The sequence below is a fragment of the Panulirus ornatus genome, chromosome 13 (genome assembly GCF_036320965.1).
Source record: "Panulirus ornatus isolate Po-2019 chromosome 13, ASM3632096v1, whole genome shotgun sequence".
Classification (NCBI taxonomy): domain Eukaryota; kingdom Metazoa; phylum Arthropoda; class Malacostraca; order Decapoda; family Palinuridae; genus Panulirus; species Panulirus ornatus.
The window spans coordinates 14492093-14520051 of NC_092236.1; the positions used below are offsets into that span (position 1 = coordinate 14492093).

The following is a 27959-nucleotide window of genomic DNA, read 5'->3' on the forward strand; positions in this document are numbered from 1 at the left end:
TTGGCCCTGATCATATTTCGGTCTTCGAGACGAATCGTTCAGTCCCTCTGAATCTCTTGCTCTGATGTCTTATGTTACGGTTGAAAAATGTGAACCTCTCTCTCTCTCTCTCTCTCTCTCTCTCTCTCTCTCTCTCTCTCTCTCTCTCTCTCTCTCTCTCTCTCTCTCTCTCGAAGGAAAAAAAGAAAAAGAACCTGTAGGTGAATTAGATTTGCTGAGGTTTGTTTCCTTTTGTCTCGATTTTATTTTTCGAGGGGGGTTCGGGACGAGAGTCGCCAGACGAACCACTGACGCGACGAACTAGGAAGGTTCATAGGGGGAAAAAAATAAATGAGAGAAGAGTCGTTGAAATGGTTTACGTTCGATTGTGTGATAACTGTGAGAAATTTTGTCTGCTGAACGAAGGTACCCCAATCCTCTTACTTTCAGGTTTTGACCCTCTTAGTTTCGACTTCAGTAGGTATCCGCCTGAAACCACAAGCCAGAGATACACAAAGTGTGTGGTGTTCAGGGAGTGATTCTGAATGAAGATAACCCCATTAATGTGACACACACACCACCTCTCCTTCCCTTTAGGGTCGTGAGGGAAAAGTTTATCATATCAACTGAGTATACTTGAGGTATACGTTAAATGTACTAGGGGATGATATAGAGTTTAAAGACAATATACCAATGCTCTTTATAAACTCTGGGTCATCTATAATAACATTGTATCATAATTATGTATATACTATAATAGTCGTCCCTGGTTCAGTCTTACAAACGATGATGATAAACATAGAAAAATAGCTTAGTCGAAACGTACTTAAAATCTAAGGAAACTATGACAAGCAGAGCCATAACACAGTTAGTTGATAATGGACGAGGCTTTTGCCATAAACTGTTCTGACTAGGATCATTCTAAGCCAGGTGGGGAGGATAAACACCTGGATCTGACTTTGGGCCGACTGGCGCGCTGAAGATTCGGACCCATATGGGCCAGACCCCGTGTGGGCCTGTGTTAACTCAATCAGTAACAATAACCACTGCACCACTGAGGTAGTGTGTGTGTGTGTGTGTGTGTGTGTGTGTGTGTGCGTGCGTGCGTTTGTGCTTAAAATCATATTATATACTTAAATTCATAAGTAATAAGGGCATACTATGTTTACCTTCACGTTAGCATTATAATGCGTATGCGGGTAATGTTGCAATAAAACATTACGCATGAAAAATAAGAGGGGGAAAAAAATGGTATAGACTTTGAGTATAGAAAACTAATTCTCATCATTTTCCCATTAAATTCTCATCAATGGCACACTCAAGCACCACTTAACCTTTATCCGGGTTATTTATTGCGCCAATAACTCATCACGTGACTGATGACGTCAGAATGATGCTGTCTGCTGGTCTCCGTGGTTCGCCTCGCTGAAGCTCTTGAGGACTAGCGAGATCTTGATAGGCCACTGTGATTCTGCTTTTGTGTGGGTTTTTACAAATCTCAGTGGTGAGCGAAAACCCGGCGGTAGTGGTTTGAACGTCAAATTCCTCCGTGCGTATAACCTGTGGACACTAATGGTGAAATGTGTACGCAGAACTCGCCACTGAATGATACATGTTGAATGGTAATATGATTTGTCGTTAGAATTCGTCTGTGAATGATGTACGTGGCGTGATAATGTAATCTGTATAAGGAATTCGCCTGTGAAGGATCTATGGTAATAATAATATAATTTGTATTTAGAATTCGTCTGTGACTGATGCACGTGGCTTGATAATGTAATCTGTATGAGGAATTCGTCTGTGAAGGATCTATGGTAATGATAATATAATTTGTGTGTAGAATTCCGTGAATACGGTGATTATGAACGTAATTGCCTTGATATCTCTGGTAAGAAGAGCGTTTACGGTGATGTAAGGGAAGATAAAATCGGACCCGCTATTTGCATGCTGTTCATATGATCTCATCGCAAACAAGGGAATTCCTGTGATTGATTTTTGTAACTAAGTTTTAGTATTCGCTAGTCATGAATCACTCATGGGTACTGTAATACTGTATGGTACTCTCTGTACTACGTCATGTATCACCCATGGGTACTGTAATACTGTATGGTACTCTCTGTACTACGTCATGTATCACCCATGGGTACTGTAATACTGTATAGTACTCTCTGTACTACGTTATGTATCACCCATGGGTACTGTAATACTGTATAGTACTCTCTGTACTCCGTCATGAATCACCCATGGGTACAGTAATACTGTATAGTACTCTCTAAACGACGTCATGTTTCCCTGAAATCCTTTTGCTTGATATAAACACATTTACGTGATTGGCGTATTGGCGACGGTAGCGCAGTGAGCCAGCATTCAGTGGCTGTCAAGTGTTACTCCTTTAGTCCAGGTGGCTGCTTCACTCACTCCTGGGGCAGCTGGTTCTCACTCTACAAACGCACAATCTCCCCCTCATAGGTAACACTTGTCCTTAGTTACTTTCTACTTCCTTGGGGTGAGAGCTACGCGCTGGCCCCTGGCTTATGGCAAACACTCGTTTGTAATGACTCTCTCTCTCTCTCTCTCTCTCTCTCTCTCTCTCTCTCTCTCTCCCCTAGTCTGTTTCTTAATCACATCATTCCGCATCATAACCCACCCCTCAATTATTCTCGCATTTTTCTACAGTTCCCCCTCCTTACTGAAGCCCTCCAGAAGCCTTCCAATTAAGTTCCCGTCGCTCTGCTCCTGTGAAGTGGTTGTGCCTTCGTTTGGTCTTTCCAGTACCAGGTAGTCTGGCTCGATCATTTTCGTGAGAAAGGGGGGATTATATCTAAGATCCTTGTTGTCTATTTAGGCAACTGTCGAGGAGAGAGTGGCATTCCTTGTCTCAAAGCAGGAGTGGTCTTCCTGGGTTGTTATCGAGCAGAGGAGGTTTAAATCGCTTCATCTGGTAGTTTACTCGTCCTCGCCTTCAACTGGAGGGATGATAGATAACTGACGGAAGATGGACTTTAGCGAGGACGAAGAACGTGGAAAGAAAAAGAGATGGAGTCGTGTTGAAAACGGGGAACAAGACAGTGAAAGGTGGCGAGACTCGAGGAGAGAGAGAGAGAGAGAGAGAGAGAGAGAGAGAGAGAGAGAGAGAGAGAGAGAGAGAGAGAGAGAAGCTGGATTGAGAATGGGAGAGATGGTGGAGTGAGAACACGGGAAAGGTTGTTAACTTTAAACGGTGAGAGGGAGGTAGACAGAGAACAGAAGAGTGGGTGGGTAGGGGGCGCAGATGGATAGGAGAACAGTAAAGGAACGGGGTTCACTGACAACAAAAGAGGAGGAACTGAAAATAAGGGAGGAGGTGTAACCCATTTAAAAACAAAAAGGTTGGATGAGAATTGTGGAAGGATAAGTGAGATTCGTACAAAACAGAAGTTCGACTTAAAAGCAAGAGCATGACGGGAGAGCTTGAACCAGGAACACAAATACTGGAGTGTATTCAGAGCAGGAGAAATGAGGAAGGATTAAGCACAAGCTGAGGAGATGAGCTGTGAACAGAGGAGGAGGAGGAGGGAGAGAGGTAGACTAAGAACAGAAGGGGTAGAGATGTGGGCTAACGAACAAGAGAAGGAGAGAGGGAGAGATTGAGAGCAGGGGATGGGGGAGATGTACCGGAAACAGGAAATGGAAAGGAAAAAGTTGAAAAGGATTAGAAATACGAGAGGTAGGGAAGAGCACCTGGGATGAGAGAAAGAGGGTGATGGATTGGACTCCAGGGAGAGGGAACTAAACTGCGAATAAGAATGAGGAGGGAATTACAAGCAGAAGAGCATGAGATGAAGAGCGTAATGATAAAAGCGAAGATGTATGACAGATAGAAAGGAGGAACCCTCAGGGTGCCGTTGTAGAGATCACGTTCTTGGGGATTCAGTGGGTGATAAAAGGCAAAGCATTTTCTATATCATTTTCATTCCTGTTTTCAGTGAACTGAATCGACAAAAAAAGCTCGAGCTATACACTGATATCTGAGCCATGAGTGACTCGATAAATCGTCTGCAAGTTCTTACAATATCCACGATTTGTGGTGCTTTCCTTGATCGGTTTATATGTTTATCTACCATGAGGAAAGTTATCTGGCAACATGTTACAGGAAACGTTATCTACGTAATTTTAAAGAGTTTAGGAATATTTTCATATATTGTTTGAATATGAAGCTTGTCGAGAGCATTGGTGGCAGACAGGACCTAAATCATAACTAAACGTAAAAAAGAAAAAAAAGATAAATAGGAAACTTCCTTTTTATTTCATTTTCCCCTCCATCCATTTATGTGTTCTCACTGTGTGGCAGATATTTTTTTTTATGTACCATGCTTCCTTCAGTGACACTAACTCATTACATTATGTTCATATGACCCAAAGCCAAATCACTTGTCCCTGCCTTCCAGAGGTATATCTTGCTGCATCGTGTCCACTCACCACCACAGGTCTTAACTGACCATTATCATTTGTACCTCTCCAGTATCACAAGAAGGGCCACTTCCATAACTAATCCCCATGCTATCCATCCCACCACTGTACACCATAGGCAGTCTTATTGCCGTCATCAATCCCCCTTGCACTCCTCCCTGGCAATTACAGAGGTAATATCATTAACAAAATAGCCTCCCCGACCATCATGAATACCTTCCCTCACACGACCCGACTTCCATCCTCGTTCGCATCATTAGCGGCAGCCTTCTTCCCTTACACGATAATCCCCCCGCTAGCCCCGGTCATCAGCTCAAAACTAATAAGGCCATTGCCTCCCTTCTCTCTCCCTCCTCTCTCTCTCCTCCCTCCCACAGGCCGACCCACTCCTACGGTGCAGTGGCTGGTGAACGATGAGGCGCGACCGTCGAAGGAGGTGATGGAGCCTGGAGACGTGATCAGGGTCACCCTCGCCGTACCCGAACTCACCAGGAACGACCTCCACGCTGTCTTCGAGTGCCGGGCCACGAACTTCAACGACTCCTCTCCCATCTCCTCCACCGTCACCCTCGATATGAACTGTGAGTGTGAGAGGCGAAGTCATTTTTTTTTTTTGTATTTGTCCTCGTGTAAACGCATACTTTGGGACATGCTTGTTAGTATGATGACGAAGGTAGTTTCATCGAGTTTCTTCAGCCATAATACACACTCGGGAACTGTGAAGCAAAAAAAGAAGGGTAGCTTTTCATCCCAGGCCAATTGTGAGTTGTCACTGTGAGGAATGAGTTGGGGTTGCAGTGATGATACACAGCTCAAAAATGTGTGAATGATTGGATGAAACATTTCAAGGGGTTAGTGAGATCCTTCATTGTTGGCAAATGGTGTGGAAACTGAACATGTACTCGGTGAATAGATGGTTCGTTGTGAATCAGGAGTGAGTCAATGGAAAATTTATTCATGAAGTTCTTCACTCTGACCTTTGAGTCTTTGTTTCCCTATGCAAATGCGTAGTGGTAATGAGATTCATTGATAAATGCACCTTGCAGATACCTAGCGGTAATATAATGCACTAGCAAATGCACTTGCGTACTTGGTTGTGGTGGAACGGGAGTGATTCATGCAAACAGTCTTACCATAAGAAGGATGTGAGACCGGAGTTGCATCGGTAGGTTATAGTATCATAGTTGGTAACGATGATGGTTGACCTAGTCGCCTGTGTGTGTATGTGTGTGTGTGTGTGTGTGTGTGTGTGTGTGTGTGTGTGTGTGATCACCTACTTGTGCAGTTCGAAGCTGGAGTTCGTGTGTTTAGCCCAAGTCTGAACAGCTTACACATATAACATTACGTTGTAACATATACAACTTGTACGATGTTGTAACATACACAACTTGTACGATGTTGTGACATACACAACTTGTACGATGTTGTAACATACACAACTTGTACGATGTTGTAACATACACAACTTGTACGATGTTGTAACATATACAACTTGTACGATGTTGTGACATACACAACTTGTACGATGTTGTGACATACACAACTTGTACGATGTTGTAACATACACAACTTGTACGATGTTGTAACATATACAACTTGTACGATGTTGTAACATATACAACTTGTACGATGTTGTAATATATACAACTTGTACGATGTAACATATACAACTTGTACGATGTTGTAACATACATAACTTGTACTATGTTGTAACACACACAACTTGTACGATGTTGTAACATATACAACTTGTACGATGTTGTAACATATACAACTTGTACGATGTTGTAACATATACAACTTGTACGATGTTGTAACACACACAACTTGTACGATGTTGTAACATACACAACTTGTACAATGTTGTAACATAACTTGTACGATGTTGTAACACACACAACGTGTACGATGTTGTAACATACATAACTTGTACTATGTTATAACACAACTTGTACGATTTTGTAACACACAACTTGTACGATGTTGTAACATATACAACTTGTACGATGTTGTAACATACACAACTTGTACGATGTTGTAACATATACAACTTGTTCGATGTTGTAACATACACAACTTGTGCGATGTTGTAACATATTCAACTTGTTCAATGTTGTAACATACACAACTTGTGCGATGTTGTAACACATAACTTCTACGATGTTGCAACACATACAACTTGTACGATGTTGTAACACATACAACTTGTACGATGTTGTAACATATACAACTTGTACGACGTTGTAACACACACAACTTGTACGATGTTGTAACATACACAACTTGTACAATGTTGTAACATACATAACTTGTACTATGTTGTAACATATACAACTTGTACGATGTTGTAACACACACAACTTGTACGATGTTGTAACACACACAACTTGTACGATGTTGTAACACACACAACGTGTACGATGTTGTAACATACATAACTTGTACTATGTTGTAACACAACTTGTACGATTTTGTAACACACAACTTGTACGATATTGTAACATACACAACTTGTACGATGTTGTAACATATACAACTTGTACGATGTTGTAACATATACAACTTGTACGATGTTGTAACATACACAACTTGTGCGATGTTGTAACACATAACTTCTACGATGTTGCAACACATACAACTTGTACGATATTGTAACATACACAACTTGTACGATGTTGTAACACATAACTTCTACGATGTTGCAACACATACAACTTGTACGATGTTGTAACATACAACTTGTTCGATGAACACAGAGCTACACACCTCCAGGAGCCCAGAACAAACGTTACCGCCCCAGAGCGTTCCCTTCCTGCCTAAGATGTCAACAGAAGACGGATGGTTGTGATCGGCCAGCCCCTAAGACGCCCCCAGGACTCCACGGAGCGAGAGACTCCTGCGGTGGTGCCCGAGGAACGTGATTTACCGTGATTTATACACGACTGACGGAGATTCATGCTTTTTCCGTTACCTTTTTTTTTTTGTCCTTTTCCCCCCTCCTGTCAGATACTCTGGATTCCGTTGCCGTACTTCTCCCAACCCGTCTTTTGTTGCGTATCCTGTCCGTGAGAGTCTTCGTAAAAGAAATGGTTGTCTGAATGATGTGGGAGGAGGAAGACAGTTAATGATGACGACTGGAAATACCTGGATATGTTCATGTCAATTGCCTTAGACAGTATGATGGCTATTGTTCATGTCAGTTGCCTTAGACAGTATGATGGCTATTTCATTTGTTGTTTTCCCCTTTATTATCCATCGTCCTTGGAGTATTAAGTTAGATTCCTTGAAGTTGTCGTGATAAACTCGGGGGCCAATACTCCCCCCTCGCTTCAATAGTATATACTCGAGTAATTCATTGATATAGATAACCCCCAAAGGACCCCATCTCCAGGGATTCCTGCTGCTTCAAGGCTGCGTTCCGATCAGTAGCAGGGAAAGAATGGACTCCTTTGGATTGAGTTCTTGAAGGAGATTGTACTCCGACGATAGAACGTCGCCGGAGGAGGTATCACTCGCTCTTGTTTCCCTGTACACGTTTGGTGTGTTGGATGTCTTTAGGGTTGACAAAGCGCTCGGTGAAGCTGATGGATATTCATGTTCAGCTGATGTCGTCTTCCTTTACACCATTTTTGTCTATCTTGTGCTTGAAAAAGTATGTTCCTTTGCTATATTTCTTAGAGGTGAATTCCTTGATTTGTCGAGTAATCAGGTGAGGAGTGAAAACAATGTAAGATGACTTTTTTTTGAGAGAAAAATCGAGAATATCGTTTGTCAAAAGTTTTCTTTTTTTTTGTGAGATTTCCTCTCTAAGTCACGGGGCTGATGTTGATTTCTCATGAGTAAGTTTTCCAAGTGTTGCTTATGATTCGGATTATTCTGAGTATTCCGCTTTTTCTTTTCTGTTCTGGTAGCAAACCTGTCGTGGGAAACGAGCGTATCTGTTTCTTAACCAACTTGAAAGATTAGGACCGAGAACCCAAGTTCTACAGAACGAACAATCGAATGTGCTTGTATGTGCTTGAGTCACCGCATGCAAATGGGAACGAAGGGGATTGAAATGTCTTGAAGAGATGTTTCTTCTTTGTGGTATGCAGTTTCGAGCCGCCTTTTTCAAGCAGTTACTCCGTGTTGCTTCAGATCCATTCCGACAGGTCCTCATCATTCATAAGTTCTATTCTGATTCTCAGTCATGCAGGGAGGAGGTGTGTCTGTTCCCGGTAATGTTGACTACCAATACGCAGTTGTAATACTCGATCCCTTGTGGAACATTCCTGGGATTCTCGTTTCCCCTCAAATATTCAAACCACCCAGTGGATAATCAGCCTTTTAGGATGCTCTCTCTACCATCTCCGCTGGGTGAAATCATCCCCCAAATTGGAATCCTCATTAACTCATGTGATCCCCACCATTCCCTCTGAGAAACATGTGTCTGCTCAGATTCTCTCTCCCATTAGTACTGTGTACGACCAATTGTACGACGATACGACTCACCAACCTAGGCCCATCCCGGGCTGTTGGGGTAGAAGACTCCCCCAAAGTCTTCACCAGGTATTCACTAAGAATACTGACACCCATTGATAAAACTTTGTTTTACATGAGTCCGTCTTCCACGAACCCCACTTCACATTCCACCATTTCTCCCCTGATTTTCCCACCACATATAATGTTATTATCTTTACCCGTGTAAACAAAGCAGAGGGAAGCTGGAGCGTTGCAGATCCAGAGTTAACTTCGAATTATCCCTGGGCTTCCACCAAGCTGTTTCTGTAACGACTGTGCCATCCAGAGTTCATATCACCTATGTTTTGATTCACATACATCATCTCCGTCTTGAAAATGAATCATGCGCAGGTGTATACATCTTTGTGAACTATTGTGTGTGATGAAGACAGTCGTTTCGTGTTGATTTCTCCATGAAAAAAAGGGAATAATCATGAGCGTAATTAGCTTTTACTTTGAAGTTAAATGCACGTCTCGGAATTGGTCACAACGGGCGTTTGTGGTATATGTGTCTCGTCGCCCATTTACTTTAATGGTCGGATTTACCTGAAGCGGATGTTAGGGTAGCGAGACAACAACGAGTGCAGCGAGGCCGGTGCGAGGCCGGGGGTCTCGTGGAGGGTAGATCTAGCCAGCTGTACCACTACCAGGGGCCGGACTGATGACGCCATAACGACCAACATTAAAGACCAAATGTCGAGTGTTGGTGAGCTGAGTGCGTTATTCCTTGCCGCCCGCGTGCTCGCTAAACCGACAAAGTTACCGACATTCCTGTAATTATACTCGTGACTGTGGATCGCGATGCCCTCAGGCCGCTGGGGCTTGATCGTCCACAAGCGTGGCAGCAAATGGTGAGTGGTTGGTTGCCGCAAACACACTCCCGTTAGCCGTACAGCTCGACCCATCGAGGACCCCCGCACGCACGGCCACACGCGTATAAGAAAGCGAAAGGACGCCATTCATAGGTTCTCTATTGATGCCATAACCTGCGCTGGTGTTCCTACGGCAAGAGGCCATTGCTGCTTTTTCATATTCTGAATATATGCATATACAATGAAGATATCAGAATGGCACATTTCCTTGAAAATCGATATACATAGTATATAGTATATAGGGGAACGAAAGACACACGAAATAACACAGTGAGCATGTTTAATCATTGTCACTGGACGGAAAGGAACACAGCAACGTCTCGAATAGTCCCGCCGTAGGAGCCCACATTACCCTCCTCCTGGTTGGAACGCAGCCTCGAAGCTGCAGAAGTCCCATATCTTTACCTATAGCTATTGTTAGTGGCATTATTGTTATTATTATGATTATATCATTATTACAGTTATCATTATTATCGGTGTTGCTATTGCTTAAGCATACATAAACGGTTTCTATACACACCGAGTACACATACACACATATTGGAAAGGATCACAATTTTGCGTGTGATCAAGATATTCCTATGAGTCCACGGGGAAAATGAAACACGATATCGTGTTTTATTTTCCCCGTGGACTCATAGGAATACTCACATATGTACAATGCGCTGGGACATCTCGCTGAAAGATTTCTGAATACCATCGCTAGTAAATAGATAGAAGATGAGAACGAACACGTGAGGGACTGATAAAGCTATGAATCGTTTCTCTTCTTCACAGACACGTTAGTTGTGTAGAATATAGTCACTCTGGGCTCCATCCTCTTTAATACCATGATCCTTCGTAAACCTTGAAGATAAAAGGGATCAGACGATGTAGTAAAAGATTTTCATCCCCAGAAGGTCGCATTTTGCATCACATATTCCCTCCTTATCCATTCCTTTTATCTTTCTTCTCGCTAACGCTCTTTATCTTTTCATACGTCTTCTTTGGGCATGACTTTGCCGAGCGTTTACAGCATTTTTGTCTATTTTCTTCGTCTTTGGATTCAATTCTTTTCTTCGTGTGTCTTTTTTTTTTCTCCCACTTTGTCTCTTCATTATTATTTACATCCTCCCCCTTCTATCCCAGGAAAGATGATCCATATGTGGCATGATTTCCTTTCCATTGGATATCTCTCTTCCTTCTCGTTAGCCTTCTTTTACTGTCCTAATCTTTTCCTTCTGTCTTTTTTTGGTATTATTCTTTGTTCCTGCTTCTCTTAATCACCACTGTTTAGTTCAGTTTTCTTCTCCTCTGCCCAATTTTCCTTAGGATCGTCACTTCATCTCTTCTTTTATCCCTCTCTTCCCACTTTATCACCCGCTGAACTTTTCCCCTTACCCATTTCTTTCTCTTTATCTACACCTACGTCGTGGTCCGCTCTCTTCCGTTTAGTATGCTTTCCATTACATCTTCTCCTCCCCGTTTTTCCTTTATCATTTTTCGTCATCCTCCTCCTCCTGCGGCAGCCTGTGTTAGAGTCGGGGCTTAGCAGCAGCAGCAGTAAGGTGATCGGTGTGTGTGTATCTCCCTGGAGTCTCTCCTCGCCAGCGTATAAAATAACGAGCGCATCTTTAAGATGCCGCTCATCTTCCTCCCTCACGGCCTGGTGCGATCTTTTGCCGCCTCCACCTAGTTCAAGGAGGTGAAGTGGGGCTACTACTACGTCCATCTCTGTTCGTACGTTCGTTTGCGTGAGTGACATTATACTCGCCCAAGCAGCAGCTTTAAAACCGCTTTTCATTCTTCTCTTCCAGATTGTGTCGTGTTTGTTTTCATGGGCATAACTTAGCAGTGTCTCTGGCCTGAGTTGTCGTTCATCTTTTCAGTGTCGAGTGATTAGTTCGCGTCAGTCTTGAGACGTTATCGTGTCCATCACGAGTGTTAGATTTAAGGCTCTCATGGTTGATCTCTAGTGCCACATCGTAACCCCTTGAGCGAGACCGAAAGACCCCAGGAGTACGACGGTACGACTCGGTAGCACGACTGTACTACCGAGAAACACGAAGGTAGTACGACTCGTGAGCACAAAGGTATAAACTCATGGTTATGATAGGCGTGAGCTTTCACCTGACCCTCACGAGTTAGGTCATAGGATCTGCCTATCAAACCGGAAGGACGCACCGTTGTTCTCAAGGGTCGTACCGTCGTGTTTATGAATCGTCCCGTCATCCTTAAGGATCGCCCTTTCGTACTTGAGGATAGCACTGTCTTGCTCACGGAACTAAGGGTATATGCACCACACAATTACGTAACACATATTACGATCGTAGTAATCTACGGCGTTTGTCTCAAAACTCTTGAATATTCCCTTTTGACTGAACTCTTGTCGTATTTCATGAATCCTTGTTTCGCACGCATGTTCAAATGATAGTTCGAACGCGGCACTTCTAACCACGTCCGGCTTATTATAAGAAACTACAAGATAAGTTTACTCTGTTGTATTTCACACACTCGATAGCCAAGTGAACTGTACTTGCACGATAGTCAATATAATTATCTCTTAAGGTTGTGATCAATCATTGTATATCACTGGGTAATATATATTTTCTCTGATGTTTACTTCGGGTTCCCCCGGCGCATCCTGGTGTTCAGCGTAACTCGTTAGCTGTATGTTAAGCCGACATCTCAGGTCCCCTTAGCGTGTACAGAACAGATGACCCAGCGAGCGGTGTGCGAGATTGGTTTCGATCTATTTCTCTTCAGATTGACGTCAATGATAAGAAAAGATCATACCGGACATACGAGTCCCTTCGAACATGCTATTACACTCGCTGAAACCCAGTGGGAGCAAAGGCGATCATTAGGCAAGTCACACATGACAAGTTGTCGTGTCAAGAATTGACATGCATGATTGCAGGTCATGGGAAAGTGTGTGTGGGGGGGCTGTAATTTCCTGTTATTCTTAATGACCCAGGGAGCTAAAGTGGTGCTTCTTGATATGTCGTCTTATTGGTTTTCTACGATGATTAACATTATAGTTTTTCCTCTTAGTATGATTGAAATGATGTATAATACAAGATATATATATATATATATATATATATATATATATATATATATATATATATATATATATATATATATATACATATATATATAGGCCGAGTCCGCACGAGCAACTGAATGACCTAATCAAGGGCATCTCAATAACACACACACACACACACACACACACACACACACACACACACACACACACCAGCCTAAGCCAGGTATCCATTTATTGACCAACCCCAAGGGAAGGATGAACAACTGGGTTATATTTGGGCGGATAGCCGCGCCCGGGATTCGAACTCGCGTGGATCCTACCCCAGGCGAGCCTATACGTTACTCACAATCACTCACACCAACATCTACACCACGGAGGCCCTTGTGGAGGTGTGTTTATGAGTTTGAATAATAGATATATACATCCGACTGCAGTCCCACTTGCTTATGGAAATTCCCGCCATAACTCGGGCAGGAGACATCGTACGGCAACCCGTATTGAAAGCTTAGTTACGCCTCCTACAGTAGCCAGAAAAAAAAACAAAAAAATAACACCTCTGCCGCCCTTGGGTGTATCCATGCCCTCTGATGGGGTCTGCTTTAACTCGGGATGATACAGACACGTTAGGGCAGCAGGAGCAAGGGGCGTCTTGGTCTGGGGTCCGATATTGAAGGAAGACATCTTTTGCCGGGAGGGTCTTTCCCTGCGGAAGTGGCGTTCGGCATGTTGCCTCGGGTTTTGCTGGCGGCGACAATCTGTTCAGCGGGTTCAACTCTCTCTCTCTCGTCGGTGTGTCTCCCACTCCCCTGCTGAGGCGGGTCTCCACCAGGACCGGGCGTTGGTTGGTTGGTTGGAGGGGATGCCAGTCTGTGAAAGAGGATTGAAGTGAACGTTATATTCTCTCTCTCTCTCTCTCTCTCTCTCTCTCTCTCTCTCTCTCTCTCTCTCTCTCTCTCTCTTTGGGGATGAAGCGAGGAGGGAAGGTATCGTGAAAAAGAGAGAAAATTGAGATAATGTGTGTGAGAGAGAGAGAGAGAGAGAGAGAGAGAGAGAGAGAGAGAGAGAGAGAGAGAGAGAGAATATAAGGGAAGGAGGAGGAGGTAGGGGAAGAAGGAAGATGTATGTGAGGCAGTCGACGAAGGGAGTGTTCCAGCGTAATTATATTTTAATCCAATTCACAAAGTTTGTTTAATGAACTTTTGGAAGTATTTTCTTGAAAGAGAAAAAAAAAAAAAAAGTTGCGCGTTATTGCGGAAAAAACGTCTTAAAACGTTGGCGCTCTGTCCATCCTGCTCCTGCTGGTCCCTCGATGTCTCCAGTGTACTTGTCCCTTGGTGTTGTGCTGCCTTTTCCTGCCACCACCTGTTGTCACCACCCGCTGCCACCGTACAGTGACACCACTTTGCCATTAACGCAAGCTGCTGCTGCTGCTGCCACCACCACTCGCTCCTGCCAACATCAGTCTGCGGCCAGTACTGCCATCACTTGCCGTCAATGACATAGCTATCGCTGATATAACATTTTGAAACCATTCAACCATTCACTTCGCTCAGCCATGGCCAACACCAACGACCACCATACTTGTATTCGGTCTGATATGCATATGTATAGATTTTCAAATGCACGCATATGCGTGTGTGTGTGTGGGGCTCTTGCAACTTCAAGGCTCAGTCACACTCATTATCAGGAGTGAGATAGGCTCCTTGCTTTCACATAATGGCACTATAGATGTATTCCACCATTCCTCAAGTGCCTCAGTCAGGACCATGCAAATATATACCATCCTCAGTAACCGATCAACGACTCTGTTGCCCTCTTATGTAACTCAAATGTAATCCTGTCTACTCTAGCCGCTTTGCCGCGCTTCATCTTATGCAAAGCTTTCACCACCACCTCTCATTTTACCGAACCATTCCCTATGACTCGTTCCACACAGCACCTTGCCCCAAGGGCCCCACATCTACCATCCTGTCACCTAACTCATTCAACAATCCTTCAAAGTACTCGCTCCGTATCTTCCTCACCTTTAATTTACCTGTTGCCCCTTTCGTCTTGTTGTCCACACAATCTTCCTCTCCTCTCGAAGCATTTAACATTCTTCCTGACGTTTTCTAATCCTCTCGCACTCCATGTTTCACATGCGCCCCTTTTCGGCTCCTGCTCTTTCCTCTTGAACTCTTGCCGCTTTGTCTTGTACGCTTCCCAATCATTCGCGCTCCTTCCCTTCAAGTACAACCTATACACCTCACCTTTTTGTTTCACTAGCAACTCGTCTTCCTTTTCTTATGTGTTCACTTTACACATCCCGTACACATCACCCGCACACGTTAAGTACTACTCTCATTAAAACCTTCCATTTCTTCGCCTACTTCAGATATTTCATTTACTCTCGCGTTATACCACTCTCCGCTCAGTGTCTCCTAGAATCGCCGCGCACAAATTGCTTCTTCATATTCCGTCATTAATTTCTCTCGGAGCCAAAAGATCCGGCGATGTTCATTAGACATAGGACACCATCTCCCCATTCATTGTATCATGGAGACATCCATGTACATTCGACGGGCACCTCTTGCTCGGCTCCTTCTTCTTCCCTGCTATCAGAAGGTAACAGTACAAGGAGGGGAGAGTTTCTGGGCCCCATATCCCACCCCCTTGTCGACGGCCTCTTACGGCGCGCATGAGATACGTGGATACTTTTCTTACTCCCCTACACCCAGGGATAAAGGAAACTTGTGATTTAAGATAATCGCAAGAGCTACGTCTTCTCTAGCGTTACGCGAAAGATAAAAAAAGGATGATCGTGTTTGTGGATTGATTTCCAGTAACCCACGTGTATATGAGGCAGAAAAAAGAAAAACAGCGACACTCGCCATAGTAGTAGGTAAATGTGACCCCCGCTGCGGTGTTTGGCTCGCTTCACCGACACCCAGGCGGGTGTAGCACCTTCCTGGTCGGTTCCTACCTGCCACCTATTGTTATTATCATTATACAGAGCCCCTCTGTGTGAAAGGGGTCCTGGGGTTAGAACCTAAGGATTCCTCATTAAGGAACTCCTGAAACTCTGTGTCCGCGCTGTACTTAGCAGCAGGGATGTGTTGGACTTCTTTGACGTGAGATGATCTTGGATGAGACTATACTATTTTGTCAACTTATGATGGTGATATATATATATATATATATATATATATATATATATATATATATATATAAGACACAAGCACACACAAAAATACAGACTTAAACGCATGTCTAATGATGCAGCTAGGTACAACTGACAGGTGTATACATATAGAAAAATCTCATATATGTGAAAACTTCATCCTTCCATTCCGCCCTGTTTGACAGTGCTCACTCAAATTTCCTCCCCAAATCCGGAACATGAATATAATCCTTTCCCCTTTTTTTGTGTGGACCAGGATTCTATTTGGCCTTTTGTGTCAGCCGATATGATTTTACCTTGTCTCCATTTATCCAGGGGACTTTCCTGTTCTGTTTTCATATGTTTGCTCATATTTGTATGATTCGAGAGCGCTCTTTCATTTTCAGTTTTTTGAATGAACAAAGGTATTTTTTTTTTCTTTGCTAATTTGAACGTTGGTCCCAGTCATTGCTCAGTCTTCTTGCTTTCGCTTCCAAGGTCATCGTATTGGCTACAAAACCGACAGTTCTGTTTCCTATTAGCTAGGAGATATTATCATCTTTGCTGCAAATGGTATTGTTTAGAAGTATTTAACTAACTAGTTTTGTTCATTTAAACTTATGCACTCGCTTCCTGAATCTCACTTCGGCCCCTTCATAGTATTCTTGCATCATAGCCTCTCCTCTCTTACTCAGACCAATGGTTTTTCAGTTCCTTAAATCTTCTCTTAATTCTCTTTGCCCTGTCTTCGATCTTGTATTTTCTCCCATGCTATAGACTAGGTTCAAACATAACTTTTCTCATATCATCCTAGTGTTCACACACACACACACTTTAACGCAGTGCAACTTCTTCAGCACCTCCGTATGCTAACTTCAAGCGTTGCACCTTCGACATTCATTCCTGTAACATGTTCCATAGCCTCCCCTTCTGGATTCTGCCACACACTTATCCACTTTCCATACAAAGTCCTCCCTTTTTTTACTCTTTTCCAAGCTCCATTGTTCTGAGAGGCTGCCAACTCCCCATTTCCTTACATTAAATCCCTCCACACATCTCTTGACGCTGGTTTTCTCTGGTTTAGAAACATTAAACCTCGACTCTCATTTCATCCAGGCTGGGTTGGGGATAAACCTGGGCTGATGGTATGTGGAGATATACATGGCGTACCTGGGCCTGGCCGGATGAATAATGACATACTCTTTTCTAAGGTCGAGTCTGGTCGACCTCTTCTTTCGCCCGAACCTGGTTACCTCCTGCTTAACCTAGAGTTTCGCCAAAGTTTTTGGTTATGTCAGTATAAACTTTGCCTCTAGCTGCGTGTAGACGACCCAAAGCTCGCTCTTGTAAACTGGGCTGAGCGAAGAGAGAGTACCTGGATTTGCTATAGGTAATCTTGGAGTGGGGGTGGTAGGGTGGAATATGGGAGTTCGCAAGGGTCATACTAGGGGAAAGGACGATGGAAAGCAGTGGATCATAAGCAGACGTAGATATATCTCGGTTGGTGTGAGACTTGCTTTGGCCGTTACTGTAGGGGTGGTCAGGAAACCCCATGTTTTCTGGAAGGAATGAGTAACATAACTCTTCGATCTCTCTTGGAACTGAGCTACGAGTTCACGTTCTGGAAGGAACGTGCCTTTGTTCTGGTTTGCCGAGGAAAAAAGAAAAAAAAAACCCGCCTAAACTGACTTCGGTAGAGCGAGGCTGTTGTGACTTATCACCGTGATCCCCAGCAAGAACCTCGAGGGCAACATTCTTGACCATCACCTGTGTCCAGTGCCCCTTCTTACTCCTCCTCCTCCTCCTCCTCCTCCTCCTCCTCCTCTTTGTGGATGTTTTTTCATGACGTAAACAGCACGAGAGGACTCGAGGGGTTACCCTGGGAGGCTTCTAATGACGATACAGGGTCAAGAGGGGAGGAGAGTAGAGGCGTGGAGGGTGGTGAGAGAGTCGTGAGGCTTGCTGTGGATTAGACCGGAGAGGAGAGAGAGAGAGAGAGAGAGAGAGAGAGAGAGAGAGAGAGAGAGAGAGAGAGAGAGAGAGAGAGAGAGCGCACTTGTGGTATCACTCTTACTAATCGAGACCAAAGCATTAAAAGTCCCATAATTGATCACACTTACCCTCCTCCACACAAGTCTGTATATCCCACTTCAATCTTCTTGACGTCTCCAATGAGTGAAAAGCCAGATGGCTTCCACCACCGGACAAAATTTCCCTCCCCCTTATGACGAGAAATAAGAAATTTCCCTAACGGACCTGATCTTGTTTTTCTCGTCTTTTTTTTTCCCTCCCTTCCTCCCTCCTCCCGTGTAGAGAGAGAGAGAGAGAGAAGCAAGCTCTGTTAAAGTGATTTCCTTGCGGAGTTCGCCCAGGAAATTAGCAGCTGCTGAGTGGTAAATATGAGAGGCTAATCCCCCATGAATGGAGAGTTTTCTCAAGGGTTTCCACACTCTCCAGTATTCTTAGATGACGCGTTCTCCTCTTTTATTTCTCTCTCTCTCTCCACCCGAGCAAGATGTCAGTGGAGGTGTAGTCGTAATATCCAAAACCGGAGCGACCAAGATGTTGATGGAACTCGGGACGAAATGGTGACATCTGCTTGTCAGTCTGTAGCTCTCCAGGACCCACACACACACACACACACACACACACACACACACACACACACACACACACACACACACACACACACTTACAAAATGTATATACATACATATGCGAAAAAGGAGCACACGATCACATGTGCGTATATTGCCATACAAACATGAGTGGAAAAACTACAAACTTGATACATGGAAAACACAAGAAGAGGTAACGTGCACGACTCCCTGGATATATGAGGGATGTGTAAGGAAAATATTTCAGGTGTTGAATCACCTCCCTTGGAAAAGTGTATGTGCGGGGGAGGTGAACCGAGCTCAGGAGAGGGAGAGAGAGAGAGAGGTTTGTGGAGACAGGCTGAGCGATAGAAAGAAGGAGTTTTACGTTCGTGATGACCCATTGCTTGAACTGTATGTGTCTGTGTGTGTGTGTGTGTGTCTGTGTGTGTCTGTCTGTGTCTGTGTGTGCGCGCGCGCCAGGTCTTTTGCAGTATGAGTGCTCACTCCTCATATTTTCTCCTTCAGAATACTCTCTCTGTCTTGGTATCGTGTGTCGGCCAGAAGGATGCACACGACTGTAATGTAATCACTTTTACGAACGCGTTCCAAACCCTGAGCCATCATCGTTCTTTTTCCTGTTCTGTCCCACAGTCCAGCCGATGAATGTGAGTATTCTGAGTGGCACTGGCAGCCTGAGTGCCGGCACTGAGTACGAGTTGGTGTGCCACGCTTGGGGCTCCCGGCCGGCCGCAATCATCAGCTGGTGGAAGGGCGGCACCACGGCCCTGAAGGACGCAGCCATGACGGTAAGGTCCGAGCCGAACTGTGGAGCCACTTTAAAGTAATGCTGGTCACCAGTTACCTTCATTGACCTTTTAGTTTTAGGGCAGGTTGAGTTTTCTGGTAGAGTGCCCATTGCTGATGTGTGTTTCTATTCTCCCCTCATGGTCAATCGAGGGAAACTTTGAGCTTAAAGTGTCATAATGATGAATTACTACAGTCACCAAAGATTTAAGTTCTTCGTTGTGACAAACAAGAGAGAAGTTCCTTGACGATTGATCTATCTTTTCTTTCACTTGTCTTTCGTCTTAGTTTTCTCCTCCCTCACCTTCATCTTCACCTATAAGGCATAACACTCATGGATGTTGATCACTTCTTACATTGGCCCTAAGAACATGCCATCCTGATCATCACTTTGGCCAATGGTTATCTGAACCTTCCTCCCGTCAGACCTGCAGCTGTGAGCCAAAACCGCATGTGATCTGTGTTATCCTATCCTCTCCCAGCAGACGTCTCCGGACAGCAACGTGACCACGTCCATCCTACAGTACCGGGCGGACATGACGGACAACGGCAAATACCTCACCTGCCGCGCCGAGAACCAGCTCATCACGCAATCCGCCAAGGAGGACGGGCTCAAGCTGAACATCTTCTGTGAGTATTCTACCTTCCCAACCTTCTGTGTGTGTGTGTGTGTCTCCCCTTCCAAGTCTTTGCTTACTGCTTGAGGAACAGCATGTCTTACCATCGGCAGAGGAGAACGAACGTCAACACATCTTTGATCATTTCTCGCTCTCTGCGTCTCACTCTTGTCTGTTGCTAGTTTTCGTTTCATCTCTTGTTTATTGCTATCCACGTCTTTCTGGTATTTACTCCTACCTGGCTCTCTCTCTCTCTCTCTCTCTCTCTCTCTCTCTCTCTCTCTCTCTCTCTCTCTCTCTCTCTCTCTCTCTCTCTCTCTCTTTCTCTGTGTCCCTTTACTATATGTCAGTGTCTCCGTCTCCAACCACCTAATGAACTAACTAATGAACCAACTCCCCTGCAGTCTGCAAGGGAAGACCGACTCATTTTCAATTAGTATAGTTTCTTCCGGTTATGTTTTCTCCACACCTTCCTCCCAGTCTTTACGCTCGTCTAGGAATTTCTTGTAAACTTTCTCCTTCCCGTTGTCTGTGTCTCCTCTTGGTTATCGTTGTTGTGTCTTTTATTAGTAGACGTTTGACTCTTACACGCCCTCGTATTCTCTCTCTCTCTCTCTCTCTCTCTCTCTCTCTCTCTCTCTCTCTCTCTCTCTCTCTCTCTCTCTGACTTGGTATCTGACTCTCCTTACGTCTGTGTAATCGGTTTTATAAGAAAATTATTGAAAAGTTTACACCGAACAAAACCATTTTTTTTTCTCTAAACATGGAACAAGATTCGATCCTGATGCTCCTCGAGCATGACTGTAAGGACCTTTGAGCACGATGGTACGACCTTTCAACATGAAGGTACAGCCCTTAGGTACAGTGGCCTGACCCTTAAACTGACCCTTAAATATCACTTCACGTCAAGGGTATGTATTTTGTGAGTGAAGGTGAAGCGGTTCATCTCATTCGTGGATGCGTCCTGAACGCGTGTGGGACCAAGTGGGACTGTTGAGTCATTTTCCTTGTGTGTTTGTGTGTGTTTGTGTGTGTGTATGTGTGTGTGTGTGTGTGTTTGTGTGCCACTAGGTGTCTTTTTTTTCTGTCCAGGACCTTTTCAACTGAAAAATTCCTGGAATCGTATTTTGACTTATGAATGCCTTGGTGTCTTGGCTTCTTCACTGGCGTTAATTTGCTGTGTATCCCATGCTTTGCTGTGTATCCCATGCTTTGCTGTGTATCCCATGCTTTGCTGTGTATCCCATGCTTTGCTGTGTATCCCATGCTTTGCTGTGCGTCCCTTCCTATGTTGTGTATCCCATGCTGGGGGCCGCTCTGCCTACGAAAGCCTCCCCACTGTAGCCTGGCTGGAACATTTCGATGTTTCCACCTCCTGGATGTGTCGCAGTTCAGTTGCTCACTGGAACAAACACTGTGAAGGAAGGAAGGAAGGAAGGGAGGGAGGGAAAACCTTCAGGATACTACTCGCGGAGCTTCTCGCGAACCAACGATGCGCATCACATGTGTGTAAAACAGATTTTTGGCGGAAATGATGTTGAAAATAGAGCTGCATTGCTTCATGGGGTACAGACGACGCTAATGAAGGTACTCAGAAATGTACGACAGAGTCTCTTTAGCTTTTAAGGGAAGAAATCGTCATTTTCCTGGAGAGGGGAGCAAATTTTTTCCCTCGTGAGAGAAAAGGTATCCTTTGGAAATTGATATAGATTACAGCCCTAATGGCGGAAAATGATATTCCTTTAGAAAGGTCAAGAGCATATGTATTATGTCCCCTACCATACTTTATAAAGTGCTTTTGGCAAAGGTTCTTTGTGATGAGGTTTATCATCAGTTATTGAAAATGGATTAGGATTATATATATATATATATATATATATATATATATATATATATATATGATAATTTTGTGTAACTTTTGATTTCAGCAGAAGGCTACAAATGGTATCACAAATTCATCATTGGCATTTGTGAAGAAAGATATCTCTTTCCTGCCAGATTTTATGAACAATCGGCTGGAAAAGGGGCAAAAACTGTCTCAAAAAAAAATCGACAACTTAAATAGACTCGCAGTCTGAGCTTTGGAAAAAAAAAAAGAAAAGATTCCTGCCAGTTTTTATGAAAACCTGCTTAAGCAAAACCGAGCGCCCCTCTCCCCCCCTAAAAAAAAGAAAAAGAAATGTCTTTAAGTGCCTAATAGAATGGTAGAAATGGCTGATATCGTATCACAAATCTATTATACGATTCCTGTAGAAAAGTGTCCCTATGTATTGGTATTTCTCGGTTGAACTGAGACTGCAAGAAACAGCAGATGAGAATATGTGTGTTCCCCTCTGACGTTTAATGCCATAAAACACTTCAAAATAAAAAGGTATCAGTGAGAGGGCGTCTGATAAAGGCGAGGCTGGCGAGGTAAGAGAAGCTGAGTTACAGCCTTATTACACTGGGCACAATGGGTTACACTTATGCCCTTGAGCGCGACGGAACAGCCCTTGAGCACGTCGGTACAGCCTATCCACGCATATTAAATCCATATAAATGCTTACCGAGTTTCCAGTCTGTCGTCCGTAAATTGAACAAAATAATGACCCCAAAATCTTGACAATTAAGAAGCAGAAAATGAGGAAGGGAAGGAAGAAGCAGCAGAAAATGAGGAAGGGAAGGAAGAAGCAGCAGAAAATGAAGAAGGAAAGGAAGAAGAAGCAGAAAATGAAGAAGGGAAGGAAGAAGCAGCAGAAAATGAAGAAGGAAAGGAAGAAGAAGCAGAAAATGAAGAAGGGAAGGAAGAAGAAGCAGAAAATGAAGAAGGGAAGGAAGAAGAAGCAGAAAATGAAGAAGGGAAGGAAGAAGCAGCAGAAAATGATGAAGGGAAGGAAGAAGAAGCAGAAAATGAAGAAGGGAAGGAAGAAGCAGCAGAAAATGAAGAAGGGAAGGAAGAAGAAGCAGAAAATGAAGAAGGGAGGGAAGAAGCAGCAGAAAATGAAGAAAGGAAGGAAGAACCAGCAGAAAATGAAGAAGGAAAGGAAGAAGAAGCAGAAAATGAAGAAGGGAAGGAAGAAGCAGCAGAAAATGAAGAAGTAAAGGAAGAAGGAGCAGAAAATGAAGAAGGGAAGGAATAAGAAGCAGAAAATGCAGAAGGGAAGGAAGAAGAAGCAGAAAATGAAGAAGGAAAGGAAGAAGAAGCAGAAAATGAAGAAGAGGAGGAGGAAGAAGCAGAAGAAGTAGTAGAAGGATTCCAGTAGAAGAAAGAAGAAACAGTAAATCTCTCTCCGGGATACTTGACAGATGATAAGTCAAGAAAATGTGTTTGTCAAGCGAGAATTTAATTTGACTTATTCCTGGCAGCTCTCGATAATACTGATGACTCACTCGGCGTGGTTTACCTCGGAGGGAACACACAGGACAGGAGAGGCTCCTAGTCGCACGAACTGCAGAGGATGAAAAAGAGGTTGGCTATATATGGAAACAGGGACCGACTAATGTAGGTCAAGATTGATTGATGAATACACTGATTATATGACTTAAGTTGACCACAAATGTGACCCGTTTTAAGGAAAAGCCAAAACTCTCTAAGTTCCACCCAGTTTGCAGGTATCAGACATTATTCCTCGGCAATATGTTTAGAGGTGTAGATGTATACTGAGTTTAGCAGCGTTTTATGTGCTGATATTCAAAGATTTTCCCCTCACTTTGTGCACAGAATTTCCAACGCGTTTTTTCTGTACAGGTAGACGTACTAGGCGGGACATTGGGTATCTAAATTTATATTTAAAAAGCATTACTATATTAGAATCCTGTAAACCACCAGAAGGGAACGACTTGGCATTCCGTAGCTCCTTCCAGTGTTCCCTTCTGCTGGAAAATAAAAATAGAGGATGGGAGAGCTTCCAGCCCCTCTAAGACGTCTTCTACGACACGCAGAGGATACCTGGGTTGTATTCTTTCTCTCCAGTCCCCAAGAAACGTAACCCCTGTCCGTTCCCTTTACTCCAATCCATTTTTTTCTCTATAGCAACCAACATGGTACGGATTAAAACATGTCCTGATGGTGGCCAACTCAAATGAAAGAAAAAAAAATGGAGTATAAGAAAATGAATCTAAAATCAGAGTTGCTTAGATGTTGCTGGACATACAGTGAAGGTGGAAAGGCAGTAGGAGAAAGGAAAGAGGGCTGAAAGGAATGAATTCCATAACTTCGCTTTCCGAGCAAAAGAGAAGGTCAGCCCTCGCGTGGCTGGCCTCCATACGAAAGCTATGGGAAACAGCCGTCGAGTCTCGCTCGCCGCTGATCCAGACCATAGTGGCTGTGACACACGCCGACGTCTCGCACAAGAACAGCGGCCGAAATGCTACCTGCATAACAGAGAGAAGGCGACGAAATCCTAGTGGACGGAGGGAGTAGGTGAAGAGAGGTGGTAGAAGGAGAGTTGATATGAGGGAAAGCTTTTGATTCCATTGTGGCTAAGAGGAGGAGGAAGAAGAGCCACTTCGTGTTCTATACTGGGGCAAATGAGACTGCCACTGGAGGAAAATTATTTTTGGCTACTAAACAACATCCACCAGCTTTACGAAAGCAAGGTTCACGATATCCATTATGTGAGGAATCTAGGAAAGAGAACATAGATCTGGTGCATATCAAAGGTTCATGTTACTACAGAATTGCATTTTGGTATTTTGAAATTCATTGGTAAGAAATGAGAGATTCAGAAAGACATGCAGGAAGACATTACGTTTTTGCGGTGTTGAGGACAACAGAATTTTCGGTTCCCAGTCCAAGATACTGCACAGGCTCAGGTAAAGACAGGGACTATGTTCAGTGCGAGAAAAAGATTTTTTTTTTTTATTTCGGAGGCAGGAGGGCAAGGAAAATGTGCTGGGGTATTCATTAATGTTTCATTCCTTGTCCACTGAAAAATTCTGAAAGTTAATTCCTGGTTTACTAGTATTTTTTTTTTTTTTAACTGTCATGGAATTCTTGTTACTTCATTAAGAATAACTTTTTTTTATTACTTCAATTTTTTTTATTACTTCTCTGAAGTAATGAAAGCCAGAGTAGCGCTCTGATTTTTTCTATTTGCATTTATTCATGTGTTTGGGAGACTAGTAAAAATGTTTCTGTGGCTTCATCCGTAACAACAACACGTATATTACAGACTGATGTTCTACAAGGGTTATCTCGGACAAGCGAGCGCGTAGGTACCACAATAAGCACCTGATGTTCACTTATGCAAAAAAGAAAAGACACGAATAGCCACCCCCCCCCCCTCCCCCCACAAAAAAAAAGTAAATCCATATATTCTTTATAGCGTTTATGTTATACGCCAAATATTACGGAAAATCTCCTGAGAATGATTTCTTTTTACATAAGTAAATCATTTCGCTGTTGGAACTCGCCATTTCTTTTCATTCTGGAGATGTCGTCATAGCTTTTTATACAGTCCTTCTGCCTAAAGCTGACCTGGTTCGTGAGAAGAAAAGAAGTTCTTGAAAGACAACCAACCGGTGAGAGGCAAGGAGCTCCCTCCCCCTTCCTACACGAGAGGAAAATTACTTCCTTAATTATGCATGGGTCATCATGTAGCTGTCGGGTGGTCTTTAATGTCTGGTGAGGGGAAGAATCCAGTCGTGGATGGTGAGTGGGAGGTGTGAGGAGTGCAGTTATGTAGTGGAGTGCTTAGGGATGTGTAGTCTCATGTGGTGGAGTAGATAGGTGTGTAGTGGTGTGATGGAGTAGATAGGTCTGTAGTGGTGTGGTGGAGTAGATAGGTGTGTAGTGGTGTGATGGAGTAGATAGATGTGTAGTGGTGTGGTGGAGTAGATAGGTGTGTAGTGGTGTGATGGAGTGGATGATGGGGTGTGTGTGTGTGAGTGTGGAATCGTTCGTTGGAGTGGGTTGATTTGTAGACTTAAGTCTCACTCTGCTTTCGTTTCTGCTCGCAGTCGCTGCACAGTCGTTGTATTGATAATACTTGTGCGCCTTCGTGAAACGGAAGTGTGCTGATGTGACGTCTTCTGCAGGTGAATCTATCCACTACTTCACCAAAAGCATTTCTAAATCAACCTCTCGTATTCCCTCTAACTTATCCGCCGATAGCAAACCCCCCTTCTGATAAAGCTCGCTGTTTTCGGTACCTAAATCTCCTTTAACTTTGCTTCCGATGATTTTGTGTTCAGTCCTCCTCCCCCACCTTCTCCCACTGATGCTATGCCTTTCATTCTTCCCCTTTACAAGTCTTCCAACTTCCAAGTATCCTCCGGGCTACGAGTAGGCAAGGCGTATGATCTGGATGGCATATCTTTTCGTGTCCTGAAGAATTATCCCTTCGAGGTGGCTCCGATCCTTGCTTGCCTGTTTCGTCTGTCTTAAAACCCAGGTTATCCCTCCTTGGAGACGTGTCTTGGTACACTCATCACCAAGAAAGGATCTCATTCTACCCCTCTACAGTTATCGCCCTACATCGCTCTCACTCTGCGATCTCAAGAGTTTTTGAAACTTTTTAATTTGTTTTTTAAACGCTTAAAGTACCGGTCCCATTCTTTCACATCATCTCTCTGACTCTCTTGTTGGATGACGTACAGGTGATCTGTCTTATGTGATTCGTCTCTGGTCCTCCTTTCCCCAGGGATTTTGATGAATCTTTCGTCGTGGCCCCAACTTGTACGATGCATTTGATGACGCCTGACATAAGGGTTTGCTTTGTGAACTTGCTTCCTTTGGCTCTTCATGTTTATTTTTTCTTTTCTGTTCTGTAATGCATAACGTCTTCTTTATTTGGTCCATGGTGATGGTCGTTGATGGAAGAATTTCTCCTTTTTCTCCTCTCACCAGTCCTTCAATGTCCTGTAATCGTTACATAATGAACATTGTATAACATGTTCCTCCCCCAAAAGCTGGAAGTGATGCGTGAGTCTCGCGACTATTTCAAGGTAAGGTGGGCGCTATCTCCTTTGGAGCGGGAAGGTCCTCAACGACGTTGTACTCCTTTCCGTCCGCTGGCGACGCCTCAGCGTTGTCGACGACCCACTGAATATCCGCCCGGAGACGTATGAGACAACCCGGAGGCGTCTGGGGAAAAATATAGACCCTTACTTAACCCTGAACTAGGGGGCCCCATCGACCCTAGAGTTCAGTTTAAGTATGGTATTTACGGCGGGGGGGCAAGAGGTTTTATGGACGATGTAACTGTAGGGGCTAATTTTGTGAAACTTTTAAGGTAGGATCGAGTTAGTAGGCTAATATATAGCGGCTACTGCTATCATCCAGGCTCTCGGCAGCACTCTGGGCGTTTTGGATATTTATCCCCGGCGCTTATGGTCGGGGTCTTGGTAGAACCCGCTTGCCGAAGAAGACTTCCCCCCTGCAAGGTTGCCAGCTACAGACGCAGTCCCAAGATCGGCCATGTACGTGTGTGTGTGTGTGTGTGTGTGTGTGTGTGTGTGTGTGTGTGTCTTACTGGACTCCTGCCTGTGAGTACATCGCTAGTACTGTTATTACCGTTTGTTGACGAAAGGAAGTACAATCCCTTCGAGGAATCTCTTTCCATAGAGGAGTTCGTCTCTCCCCTGCTTCTGATTGTAGCGCATTGCCGAAGTTGCAGAAGCCCCATGGAAGAGATTATATATATATATATATATATATATATATATATATATATATATATATATATATATATATATATATATATATATACTGACAGTTTTAAATGGTAGCTGTAATAATGTTAAGATTATATTTTTCATCACAAAGTCTTCAAAGCAGAACAGATACACGCTTTGCCCTTTAGAATTAGGACAGGACTCTTTGGACAGAGTGTACCTTTATTTATCATTCATCAATCACCGTAACATTTCGTGAATGACCTTTAGATATGCCATTGACTTGTAAGAAAAAAAATTAGGGTAGAAATAGGAAGCAAACGACCAATGATCACGTAGCAAAAGGACACGCGAACATGAGGGGAGGTTACC

The 27959-nt window shown here is 43.8% G+C and overlaps 1 protein-coding gene across 3 annotated transcripts in view; it reads left to right on the plus strand.

The window, feature by feature from the left end:
- The window catches only part of LOC139752778 (uncharacterized), a 550949-nt gene that overhangs the window by 471157 nt on the left and 51833 nt on the right, over window positions 1-27959 (plus strand). For 2 of the 3 annotated variants that reach the window (XM_071668691.1, XM_071668693.1), the window contains exons 5-7: window positions 4806-5009; window positions 19222-19376; window positions 19857-20004. In XM_071668691.1, coding sequence (XP_071524792.1) covers window positions 4806-5009; window positions 19222-19376; window positions 19857-20004 — 507 coding nt within the window. The remainder of the gene's footprint in view (window positions 1-4805; window positions 5010-19221; window positions 19377-19856; window positions 20005-27959) is intronic. The other variant, XM_071668692.1, reaches the window with a different exon arrangement.